This window comes from Nicotiana tabacum, chromosome 3 (assembly GCF_000715075.1).
Source record: "Nicotiana tabacum cultivar K326 chromosome 3, ASM71507v2, whole genome shotgun sequence".
Lineage (NCBI taxonomy): Eukaryota > Viridiplantae > Streptophyta > Magnoliopsida > Solanales > Solanaceae > Nicotiana > Nicotiana tabacum.
In genome coordinates this window covers 180,120,814-180,134,566 of record NC_134082.1, presented here as the reverse complement: position 1 = coordinate 180,134,566, position 13,753 = coordinate 180,120,814, and the positions used below count along the sequence as shown (strand labels likewise).

Sequence of the window (13,753 nt, the reverse complement as noted above, 5' to 3'; positions counted from 1 at the left end):
GAACAGAATTTTTTTTTTTTGTGTACTTCAATTATAGTATAACTTTGAACTGCTATTTCGACTAAATTCATGCAATAATATTCACTACATAACAATTTTTTCATTATTATTATTATTGTTATTAATTATTGCATAGACTAAACCAAATGTCCCCTTAAAAGTATGGAGAGACATTGAAGAACTTGAGAATTATCGTAAGTGAGACCGAGTTCTTCTGAATATTAAACTAAAGAAAAAATGGGGAAACTATAAGTGTTGGTATCAATTTTCACAGGATGGACCTAATTAGAGCTTTGCTCACTTTGTTTGGTCCAGTGCACAAGATCCTGCCAGTTGAAGTATTTGACCATAAAATGAACACACAGAAACTGTAAGGAGTAAATTACTTCCAAAAGAACAATCAAAATATCAAATACTGGTAACTTGCATTGGAAAGATTGAGAATCTCTTACAACCCAATATTCTAGGAAATAAAAGGGAGACTTCTAAGTTTTACATCTTCCCATGTTCGTTTAAGGAGCTACTTGCATACCATAGTTGATATAAAATAAAGTCGACTAGCCCCAGTCAAAATAACCATGTTACATGATTCAAATCAGCATTCAGGAAAGACATTTTATCTGCAACTATAAGAGCTCCCTTACAAGTGTTTCTTGCAGTCACTGCTTTCTGTATCGTCAAATTAGGATACACGGTTACTATTGCTGCACAAACCATGTTTCTTCCTATAGGAAATGTGTGGCATGCAAGGCACAGTTTTGCAAATCAAAAGGGGCATTTGCAGGGTTCGATGCCCCAACTCTGTTCTGCATATTCTTCTATTGTTCTATCGCTGCTGAATTTCCCTGAACCGGCAGTAGAAAGTATGCTCATTTGGGTCCACTTTTCTTGATCAACAAATGCTCTATCAGCGGCCGCCTGTTGTCATATTCTGTCAGTTCCAAACTGAGCATTTCTAACATAAATAGTTGCACTAACAGATTGGTTTGAAGCATTACCTGAGCCTCTAAATAACTAGCAAAATCAGATCCCAGGAGATAAAAGTCTTTACCCTCCTCTACAGTGTCACATAGCGACTTGAAGTAGTCTTTGAAGCCAAAGTGACCATCCCGGACCATCCTACACGTATAGTACAATAAGATGAGCTAAAAGCTGAAAACTCCCAAAGTTATTCTCATGAACCTATGCAGTGCATTTCACTAAGAAAGATCATTCATGCAGTAAGCTTCATCCTGTGACTAAAAATCTTGCAGAGTTAGTTGATCAAGACAATCACATTCTAGCTGGCAATTGGAAGCAGCTTTTATTTCCTCTCTATTTCTTTTCGCTTTTCACAAGTTACTTTCCAGGTTTGTAAAGAAAAATGTGAGATAAACGTCAATAAATTCTTTATGCCTGTCAGCAGAAAGCTTCAACCACAGAGCTGATATTACTATGATCATAGTACTTTCCTTCTGACTTCTTTATGTTGTTGGCTTATATTAATTATCCATGACATTTCCTATAAAACAAGGTTGCAAAGAGAAAGTTATGGCACTATGTCCATTTGAATTCTGTTTACTCTGACCAGGCATTACCCAAAAACTTATGAAACCTTTGCTGCACCACATCATGCATATGTCAGCAACATTCGAGAGAGGAAAAATGTAACTGCCACACAGAGATAAAGAAAATGGAACAGAGAACAAAGTAAACGGTCTTAGTATGCAACATTATTCACATAGAAAGCTTTAACTAATTCACAGTAGATGTAGTTTTAACTAAGGCTGCCTCTCAACAATGAACAATCATACTCACAGCTGCGGGCAGCCACATAACCTTGAACTACATTGCAATTGCAGACAGGATTGGAAATACTTCAGATACAACACGAATCCTATGGTCAGGACAAACCTCCAAGAACCTTGGAAGCAAAAAAATGACTTTAATGCTGGTTTGTTCTCCCAACTCATTTATGATAATGAAAGGTAGAGAAATTATAAGTGTGGATGAGTGATACCATGTCATAAAGATCATTTATGTGACAACGATATACCCATCAGCTTTGACAATCACGCTAGTGAATGAGACATGGTATAGACGATCTTGGAGGTCAAAAAACAAAAGCTAATGTGTGTGACTGTGACAGAGAGAGGGATGGAAAAGACCATATCCAATAATTCTCTAGACTACTGTCAATTTTCCAGTGGCAGCCAACAGAAAGGAAACACCTAGACATGGCAGATTGTTCATTGGGGACAGTTGGATAGATACAGAGAGTAGGACGTAAAACTCAAGGGAAAGATTGCTCAAACTACACTGCGTACCTTACAACTCGTGCAAATTGAAGTGAACCTTTGAGGCTGGTTCCTTTTTCTCGCAACGCTGGGACCTCGTCTACCTTTGCACCAAAAAGAAACTGAAGAAGAAAAAGAAGAAGGAACAAAAGAAAGTTATCAAACAAGAAAATGGGGTCAATTAAGGGGACCATATCCTACAACACTTGTTTTTTCTTTTCTTCTGTTCTTTTATCATCATTTACACGTGTCTACTGTCACTACTTACCATGTTTGCTGCCCCTATTTCTTCAGCAATTTCAACAGCTGAGCCATCTGCAGTAGCTAACAATAAAGAACCGTTCATCAAAAATTTCATACATCCAGTTCCAGATGCTTCATGTCCAGCAGTACTGCAAAAATACAAATGATTTCTATACGTTGTTAGCACACATCTGTACATGAAAGATTCCTGGTACATCAAGTTTTGCAGGAAACTGCTCATACTGGAGGTATTGGTACCAGTTGAAGCAAACAATGACTTTCACAGTGAAACAAAGAAGCAGTCAACGCGAACTTTGACCATCCAAAGAGGAAATAAGTGATTTTAATTCTACTTTGGGAGAAACAGCAGACATTATCAGGTAAGACAGTGTGTTGTAATTGTAAATTGCACCTGTTAAAAGATAAAAACAGAAGGGAGGGCACAAGATAAACACTGACCTTAGGTGCTGTGAAAGATCAGTTCCCGGAATTACTAGTTCGGCAACAGAGACATTATAATCAGGGATGAAAACCTGAAATATCAGAAGACGAGTTCATTTCTCCTAAGTTTTAGCTATCTATAATGACATTAGAAAATGGAAGTATAAAAATTCTGAGTAGTAACATTCATATCAACAATCCAGGAAAAGTACATTAATAGTAGGGGATGGGGAAAAGAAAGCAAGGATCACATATAGAGTAAACCCTGAGAATGTTTTAGATCAATGACATGCCAGATCAATATGTAGGCACAGTGAAGTCTTGTAAGACAACAATTTCATAATTCTGCAGCCAAATGGTAGAAGTGTTTTCATTAACTTTCCTCAAAAGTTTCCAATTACGGCTGACTCTAGAATGAACGCATCATTCAGGAGAAGACATTATGGGACAGATTGTTAGGGACTAACAAAGTAATGCTTCGAACCTGCTTGCTATTCTCTTCTCTTCCTTGTTCTTTCATAATTATCTTTGCTCATTCCATGTTGTATTTTTCAGAAGCAGATCAAGTTTCTGAATGGACATTCTCATTTTCATAGAGAAAAGGATGGACTATGGTTTCATTTAAACATGATGAGACTGAACATAATTGAGGTTACAAACAAATAAATCAAATTCTTGTCCTACCACTTTCAGGAGATCCCCAACATCAGGATCAATGTTAACTTTATCAGCCACCACATGACAAAGTTTGATGATCTTCTTTGCAACTTCATAGCCAGGGGCAGCTTTCCCACCAATTATACATACACGAGGTACAACTCTCCGCTTGTCACTTTCATCCATATTCTTCAAAAAAATATTGACAGTATAATGTATCAGAGAGATGATTCATCAAGTACAGTTCGACCGATAATAATAGTTGTGAAAGACAATAAGGAGCTAACAGAACTTCTAGAAAATAGACTGATACTTATAGGCATATCCATATTCTGAATAAACAAGGTAAGTTAGATACTTTTTGTGTCAGTAAAAGTAATTTTGGAGCAACCATGAGTATTCTATTGAAGAAATGACCAAAAAAAAAAGAAAAAGATAAGCTCCCAAATATCAGGCCACTGGACAGAAACAAAGATTCAATGGGCAAGAAGAAGAAATTTTTTAGTTGAGACATGCGTTTCTGTTGGTCGTGATATTTCTGCAGCTGGTAGTGAAATCATGTGGTCTGTTCTATTTTCAAAAATGAATTCTATAACAAGAATTCAACCAAATTTAGTTTCTGTGGCTTCATATTTGGCGCATAGGCACATAAGTCCACGACAAATGCCCAAAGCTTGATCAGATACAACATCTGAACCAGAATTAGCAAAAGTAGATGTCTTTAGGCTCAAAAATTCAGAGTTTGAACTTCCAAAAGAAAACAAAATGCTGGTGATCCATAATGAGGTAGAAAGTTTTTTCAGGCACCTTCTAAGCCACTTCCCATTACCTAAGCTGGCCTGCCTGAAGTATGAACAAGGTGATTATTGCATAACCAACTAGTTCAGGGAGTACGTTCGTAAGTGGTTATATCTCCACTCGACAGTCAGGTTTTGCTCAGGAATATTATTCTAAGAAGAAGAGGAATGTAGAGGATACCTTAATGCAATCATATCTGTGGATGATGCCTAATATGTTGAGCAGTTGTCTTTTGTATTCGTGTATTCGTTTTATCTGCACGTCAAACATTGCATCCAAGCTGACCTGCAATATAATGTATATAGCTTGGTCAGGTGACAACATACATGTAGGAAACCAGCAGAGAAGGAAGTGAAATGGGTATGTGCAGAAACCTTCACGCTTGTAAGTGTTTCAATGTACTCAGCCAGCCTCATTTTGTTAACCTTCTTCATCTACAAGTCAAAAGTAAAAAATGTATTATACTGAAAAGCAATAAGCAGGTACTCCTTTCAGATTGAGATTGCAAAGAAAGATCTCATACATTCTTCCATTCGGCATGTAGATCTGGATCTTCTGCATATTCTCGTAAACCTGCTATGAGGTCCACATTACGGATCCATGCTTCTGTCCCAAGCCATTTTGAAATAATTGAACACAAGCTAGGATTGCTCACCACTATCCAACGGCGCTGACAAATAGCAATTCAAAATGTGAAGACTGAAGAGCACAGCACAGTGCTTCAAATTTAATTCATATCATCTTTTTGCATGCCCATTTTAAACTCCAACAAAAGGCCCCCAATTCCCAAATAAAACTTATTTATGATGTCAGAAAGAAGATACAGAAACTTTGAGATTGGATATGAAGCTTGCTATTATGTAAGTACAATACCTACAAAAGGCAGTAAAGGAAAATCAGAAGTTTCTGAACTATGTCAGGAAGTTTTGAAGAATAACTGTCAAGTCAAAGCCTGAGGCAGAAATCTTGAAATTGAAAAAGTCGAATCACAACTAGCAGTCACAATTATGCACCTGAGTTACTCCATTAGTCTTGAACTGAAATTTCTGAGGCCACAGCTCATAAAAGTCCTGCAAGACACAGCAATTAAAAAAATGATCTCCTTTTGAAATATTCTTTTTGCTAGCTAACTCTTAGGTTATGAGAAAAATTTATGATGACAGTTTTTTGGTTCCATTCAAATGAGATATCATACGAAACTTTGCACTGATTGGACGACTGGTTGCCAGTTTCGTTTCCCATATCTATGATCCCACGTACTTATGTGATGATATATATATATTACTATTTTATGCCAAATATAATGTGGAACAACACTACCTGCATTAGCAATACCTGGATAATAACACCTAAAATAACAAAATGCCCTCAAAATAAGTTCCATACTTTAGAAAATGAAAAGAAAATTATGATAGTGTTATTTAAAAATGCATAATAATTTTGAATTTGAAGCATCTTACTAAAACTTGTACATCTATTGTAAATGCTAAACCAATTTTTGGCGTTGGTGTTACAAAAGTGTAATTGTTAAATACTTGTTTCAAAAAAGAATGTGTAAACGTTAAATTTATAGAAAACCAAAAATGGGAACCCTGGGTTAAAGCGGTGATCACCAAATCAGTCTTCAGGCTTTAAGTAGAAATTTCAAGAAGGGCGAGTCTTCATTTTCCATCTTCAAAACCTTATTGGACGCTCTTTTCATTTGCCAAAAATAAAAATGGAAATGAATCTTACATAAATGTTTACTGGAACATTCTTAGTTGAGCCAGACTTCTACCAAATAAAAGTTCTGAAAGTTCAGAAGAAATGATGAATAGGCCAAAGGTGTCATTGGAAACAAATTTTTATTCACTTTAAACCAAAACATGTTTTAATTTACACATTGTATATCTAACTTTTAATACGATGAACCAAACATCCAACAATAAATGAATATGCATTTAAAATCCATTGGATGTTATTCATAGAATTATATCTCTGTATAACTTGTCTATCAATCAAACTACACCTTGTAGCATAATTCACTGTGGTCATTTAGCATGGAGGGAGGAAATTAATGGGATACAATTGTTCAGGCTGATCAGTTAATTCTCTAATTTAGACAATTATGCTTTCTCTATCAATCTCTGAAATGAAGCTGAACAAATAACAACAGAAAAGCTATCTCAAGCACACACACACACACACACACACACACACACACACACACACACACACACACACACACACACATATATATATATATATATATATATATATATATATTCTTTAATACAAAAAAAAAATTAAAAAAAAGTAAAGTGAATTGGATAGAAATCCTGGGAAAACACCCTCTGAAACAGGCCTTATAGAGTGACACTTATTTAGTGAAGGTAAAAGGATACATTGCTGCAGGCTTGATATCAAGTGCTCATGAAATAATGGGGAAAAGAAAAAAATCAGAAAAATGCAGAATCCAAATTACCTTGAACACTCTTGTTTTAAGCGTCTCAAGATGCAGTCTGGAAACGCCATTCACAGTGTGGCAACATGCAAGTGACAGGTTTGCCATCCTAATACACTGTCCATATGAGGAGCAAAATCAAAATCGGCAATTGCAGAAAAAAAAAAAAACCAATATTCGAGCTCGCACCCATTTTTCAATAAGTGAAAGTGGCATAATTCAAGTAATGCATTGTGGGTTGTCAAAAGAATGCGTATCGCATAAAATCAAAAGAATGCATTGGTTTTGGCCTCTCTCCCCTCTCTCCCTTCTGCCCTCGCTCTGTCCTCTTTGTTTGAGTGATACAAACATAAGTGATGTAACACAAGCATCACAGAGTTCAAAAAGATAATTGCTGACCCTAGTTATGAATGTGGAAATTTGCGGTCTTAGTATTATGGGACATAATATTGGATTGCTACGGGTTTAAATGAAGCGATATTGTAACTGAGGATTCTATCACCGACCTCAACGAGCTTGGGATTGAGAAATAGTTGTTGTTGTAGTACATTATTGGGATATTTACACGTCACTAGTACAGATTACTTTTTGTGTTCTATGTTGGAAAACATCATAGTTAATTTGGGATATCAAGAAGTAGTGTTATCAAAAATAGAACACAAAAGGGTTGTCTTCTATACCTTCACAGCACCTTCCTCAATAATTGACATTCGGGAAAGTTTATCATAGTCCTGACCAAGTATCTTTTTTAACTCCTCCATGAGACAATAGTTTATCTCATATATAATCTGGAAAAAAAAGTGAATCATTAAATCAGGATGAAGAGATTATTCACAAAATAAATTGAAAATCACTCCCCAATTAATAAACACATTAAATGAGATAGCTTTGGTGCAAAAAAGGACGACACACTTTACGGCTGCAAGAAAACTGCAACAGATCTGTGATTTAACCAAAAAAATATGGTGTAGGTTCTCTACCTTTTGTGATACGGCTTGTGCACAGGTTTCCCCACTATTAATAAAATTACTTACCTTATAGTAAAACCAAAAGAACAAGTAATTTGAGAAGAAACTCAATTAAAAGACTGAAGTTACAGAGACGTGGAAATTTTGACAAATGAACCAAAAACAATGTTCATACTCTGATGAAACGGTCTGAAGCATTAAGATATTCAAGCACAGACCAAAAGATTCCTATGGAAAAATACAAAATCATCTGAAAGAAAACAAACCTCTAAATGCCGAGGAAGAACACTACCCAGGAGATCTATGGGAACTTTCTCAAGTGCTTCAGGTTGTACCGCGTGAATGGTGACTGAGAAAATCTTGCAAGCAATACCCCATGCTTTGCTCCAATCCAAGTGTTCTTCATCAACAAGCACTCTCATTACCTCAGCAATGGCAATTGACGGATGTGTATCATTTATCTGAAGAGCAACCTGAAGGGAAAAACTCGAAAGAATAAATTAGCAGATAGTCCATGAGTATTTGGATGTAAAATAAAACCAAGCTTAATATTCCCTATTCCTTTGGAGATCCTAATCTCTTGCATAAATCATCAAAATACGGCATTTTTATGAATCACAGAGAGTAGGCCAGCTCAGATTAAGTGTGGCCAACCCAATGTCGACATTCTTTTGCACTGTATCGACTTTGTTTTGGATTTCTAGAACGTGAAACATGCAACTGTTTTAGGGATCATGCCCTAATAAATGAGGCTTATGTTTCATGCTACTCCTTTCATATTGACACAAAGTAACCGAAGTCTGTTAACAAACTTTGCTAAGTCTATGCTGAATAACTTATTTGATTAATAGCATTTCAGGCCAAAATGATCAGTAGTGCAATGAGGAAACAAATATTTGTTTATCTATGATAAGAAAACAAATGCAAGGAGCACGTGACTTGAGCCCATTGTCTGATAAATGCATGAGTTACAGACCCCAAAAATGCCCATAATACCTTCTCTGGAAACTCATCAAAGTTATTATGTAAATCCTTAAACCTCCTTATTATGTCTTGCAGTGATGCTGAAACAAAGAAATACTGTTGCTTCAACCGCAGTTCCTTACCCTGAAGAAAGAACATCAAAGAAAGTTATGGAATATGCAAATCAAAATGGTCAGAGTACAATAAGGAAGACAAAAAAGGAAGAAAACCCAAAGTAGTATCCTGCAGAACATATAATTAGATAAAGAAGGATACCAATTAGCATCTAAAAGACTAAAACCAATTACGATTGAACTTCAATTCACTATCTCTATTGATAATTATCTGTTCTATTTGCATCTATTAACGGCATCTTCCTCATCATCATCTCATACTGATCTTACTTCATTCAATATAATTTGTAGGCATAAAGTTATGGTACTGTTATACTGTACAGTATACCCATTATTAATTGAGATTATATGAAATACTAGCCACTCTTAATGCTTGGGAATGAAATGGCTTCTCCCAGTAATTGAGGCCCCTTCCCAGCCTCCAAGAAACTAAAGGAACTCTACATTTACGCGCTTTTTCAAGACACTATATAGAATGGAAATACCTGGTAAGAACGGTCATCAGGATACAGCACATTACTTATGGTTTCAGCCTTCTGTCTGTTAACAATAGCATTAATATAGTCTCCAGTGGTGTAAGACTCCTGCAAGTGATGAAATGGGTACTATGTAGAAGTTAAGAGATAGTCAGATGTCAAAGTACACATTAAGACATATTCTTAAGAAACTAAAAGGGTTCTGATCTGTGCAACACTAGGTGCGATATTCACATTTGACAAAAGAAGAAAGTGACTAACTACCACAATCCAGTCAGAGAAAAGAAACTGGAATAAATTGATTATGAAGTCTATCCCTTTGTCAGTCCCTCCCACAGAAAAACATATAATAAGAAGGAAAAGCCACATGGTGAAAGAGAGACCACTGGTACAGAAAAAGAAGTCCATAGATTCTTAAAATGACCAGATTATTTAAGAGTATACAGATAGACCTCTGCTGCATCCCGACAAGACCTCGTCAGAAACATTTACTAGCCAACATTGTCAAAGGTTACCATATCATATTGATCACTTGGTTTAGCAGCCCAAAGTCGTAGGTTGATGGCATTTCGCGTTCCATAACCAGGTATTGGATTATCATAAGCCACTGCTTCAACCTACAAGTAAACGAACACGCTAGTCATTCGGCAATATTACATGCAATAAGTCTAAATTTCTAGAAAAAATGACTAATTAAATACAGGAGCACTTACTGATTCTGCAGGTATCCAAACTCTACATGTCTTTCCATTTAAAACTTCCTCTTCAACAGTCCCATAGAACTTGCATACAAAGTAAATTGCCAGTTAGCAACGTGTAGAAGTTTCACTCAAGAAAATTGAAGAAGATAACATCATATGCACCCCAAACTAAAACAACAAAAGAAAACATCTCATTTGGATAAATTACTGACAAAGATGGAAAATTAAATACTTTCAAACCTTGACTGGATAAGACACATGAACACGTTCAATCTCCCAGGGGTTCCCAAAGTTCAACCAAAAATCAGGTTGTTCATGTTGAAAACCATCCACTATGATCTGACGAAATAATCCATATTGATAGCGTAGTCCATAACTGAAGACAAAGAAATGTAGAGGATCCAACTCAGTTGACTTTCTTTAGATAAACTTCACGATGATAAAGGGCAAAATCTTTGAAGAAAAGCGAGACACCATTTTTCAGATCGTAGAATTTCAATTTCACATAGGGAACTCAGTAAATCCAAATCAAAGATCATTTTGGGTTCGAAATCATAACATCATTTTGATTGAAAAGAAAAGGATTGAAAGAACAATACGAAAAATCTGATCTTAGTATTACATGGGTGACTATCATCTCGATGCAAAAATGCAGCCATGAAGCAGGATGTTATTCATAAATAGGGAAAACCCCAATTCTTCTTGACTGTTTCTACTGTTCAGGAAAAAGTGAGGGGATTCAAAACCTAAGGCCGTGAAGAAGCGAACAATATCAGGAGCAAATGATGTTTAGACAATGAAAAAAGGAGCCTAAACAATACCCCCAAGCTGGGTAGTCCAATGTCGCTAGGGAATCCATTTGGCAAGCTGCAAGGCGAGCTAGGCCACCATTACCAAGGGCAGCATCTCCTTCCTAGAAATGAATGAACGTTAGAAACAAAATCACCAAGGATAACTTATTTAGGGGAGCAACAGAACAGCTAACTGTGAGTAAAGACGAAGATCGAGAAGAAGTTACTCAATTGTAAATGCAAGCGTTCTTCAAAATTAGATCGATTGCCAGAATAATTACCAGTGCTTAAGGATGAATGAGCATCAACAATATTTCATTAATTGTGCAATGCCGCGTCTATCAATAAACTTGTCCTATGAATTCGGAATTATTGCATCTTCATTTGCAAGCATTAGCCTATCAAGTCCTTTAAATGCTACTCCCTCTATTCCATTTTAGGGGACACAATTATTTAAATTTCACATTTTACCTTGATGACATCATTTTACAGATATGTCATGATATGCTTAAGACCACAATGTATACAAGTTTTTAGGTCCTTCTTAATCTCCGTACCAATGAAACACCTTAACATAAAATGAAATGGATGGAGTAGTAAATATTCTAGATTAACTTAAATTAGTATGGAAGTTCAAATGATCCAATGTAACCACTAAAACACTCATTATTTTTTAGTTTGAGAAATGATACAGGCAAAAAGGAAGAAGCTATAGAGAACCCGAAACAGCCATCAAGAATTGTCCAACCTGCTCTGCCAAGACTTCATAGTCAAACCCAAGCTGACTTAAAGCATCGGCATATTGGTCCTGGATGCCAAGGTTTATGACACTGTTAGTTAGAGAACGACCTGACAGATCAAGTAAAAAAGAAAAACTTAATTAGACAAAACTAAGAGCACTTCACTTTCAGGAAAACCATAAAGACTTCTCTTAACAAGTAAGTACTTGTTTCAGGAAGGTGCCCCAATTAGATGCAGCAAAGAAAAGGACTCTATGAGCATGTGAATGTCAAGTACCCATAAGAAACTCAAGCGAAAGGAAGTACAGTCGCTTGGGGTCTTTCTTCTTAAAATACTGGTGAGTATCATGCCATCGTTCAATAAGCCGATCCCTGACACTATGCGCCAATGCCTGCATTGTGCAAACTTCATTAGTAACATGCTAAAAGTTACTCCTCCATCTGTCTCATTTTATGTGGAACACTTCCCATTTCAGTTTGTCCCTAACATAATGGCACCTTTCTATATTGAGAAACAATGTCTAAGGCTTGTCTAATACACAAGTTTCGAAGTCTAACTTCTTTCTTAAACTCCATGCACAGTCAAATAATGCCAAATAAATCGGTAAATGGGAGTACCTGGTAAGCTTCAAAATCATCAAAATTGAATCTTGATCGAGCAACAGTAAATTCAACATGATCAAGAATATCTTTTTGCAAACTAACTGCATCATTCTTCAAGAACCCATCCATTAACCCAAACATCTTCTCTGCTTTTGCTTTCCTCTCTCCTAAGTTCAACCCAGCTTTCCTCACAACCACTCCTCTCCCACTAACCACCGCCACCGACGGCGATACTCTGCCAGTATCAATGGCTTCCATTAAAGCCTTCTGAATCTTCTCCAAATGTTCCGTTTTCTCAATCTTCTTACCGTTAGAATCACTGACGAAAAACTTCTTCACGAAAAACTCACCTTCGAATTCAACAATGGCCTTTTGAATTGTGAGCCCGAGGACTTTGAATACGCGGGTGATGATTTGGAGAAGGCCAATTCGGTTCTTGGCCCGAATAACGAAAAGAGTGGTGTCCAAAGCGTCGTCGTTTTGGACATTGATGGTAGAGTAATCAGAGGTTGTTGTTTCGGTGATGGCTTGGTTAGAAAAAGTACTACTATTTGAGACTGTTAAATGGTTGAAGCTGCAATTGGAGGAGAGTGAAGTTGAAAAGGGACGGTTGAGATTAAAGAATGAAGGGAATGGGCGGTTGGTTTGAGGTGATCGAAGGGTGAGGAGAGGAACTGAAATGGCAGCCATTGCTGTACAGTCATAGAAGAAGGTTGGAGGTTTATGGAACTCAACTGCACTAGTAATACATCACGGAAAAAGAATCACGGGAAAAGGTGGACAACTTTCTATAATTGGTTTACTGAATATGGTTTGACTCTGAAAGTCTGAACTTCGATATCTGAATATAAAAATGGGCAAAATACCTGAGAATTACAACCTTCTTTCCTTTAAACCTCCTTTTTTCCTTAAATAATTAATTTCTCTTCCCAATTTCTCAATGGATGTGATATATTTTTTCTTTTATATCCCAAAAAATATTACTCCTATTTTTTATATTTAAAAATAATTTAATTTTAATATTAAATGTTTACCCTTAATGAGATAATTGGTAATCATACAAATATCCACGACTTCTTTTATATCGGGTATTTTAAAAGTTTTTATTTTTTCATAAATTCTAAATTTTGTGCCTAGTCCATATAAACCTTCTATTTATATCTTCTATTTATATATAAAAGGAGAAGCAAAAGCATGTAATAATGCCAAGTGGCATAATCACAATTAAATTAAACAAGTGTTATTTTTTTGGACACATCTCCAATAAAGTTGGAGTTTAAAATTATTTGAAACTAAAAATAGGCAAAAAAGATTCAACCTTACGAATTCACAAAAAAAGATTGATAATGCCTGCCATATTGGGCAGTTATTTTATTTAGCGCAATTATTTTATTTATTTACAAGACTTGAAAATTAAGAAAAATTTAAAATATTTCCCTTTTGAAAAGGCACAGAAAGATATATTGACAAAAATGGATACTTCTCACATATGACAGTTATTTTATTTACTTATTCAACT

At 35.9% G+C, this 13,753-nt stretch overlaps 1 protein-coding gene across 1 annotated transcript; it reads right to left on the bottom strand.

The window, feature by feature from the left end:
* Window positions 1-406: 406 nt before the first annotated feature.
* On the bottom strand, window positions 407-13,098 carry LOC107783249 (uncharacterized). The gene is made up of 22 exons (XM_075250270.1): window positions 12,250-13,098; window positions 11,909-12,023; window positions 11,640-11,740; window positions 10,922-11,013; window positions 10,341-10,476; window positions 10,113-10,181; window positions 9,915-10,016; window positions 9,409-9,507; window positions 8,823-8,933; window positions 8,093-8,299; window positions 7,539-7,646; window positions 6,880-6,975; window positions 5,429-5,485; window positions 4,939-5,085; window positions 4,790-4,849; window positions 4,596-4,700; window positions 3,645-3,806; window positions 2,979-3,052; window positions 2,545-2,668; window positions 2,307-2,398; window positions 999-1,119; window positions 407-918 (listed from the first exon to the last, which is right to left on the bottom strand). Exons 1-22 carry the CDS (start codon window positions 12,922-12,924, stop codon window positions 766-768), a joined length of 3,006 nt encoding a protein of 1,001 aa, XP_075106371.1. The 5' UTR covers window positions 12,925-13,098; the 3' UTR covers window positions 407-765.
* Between the last annotated feature and the right edge of the window lie 655 nt (window positions 13,099-13,753).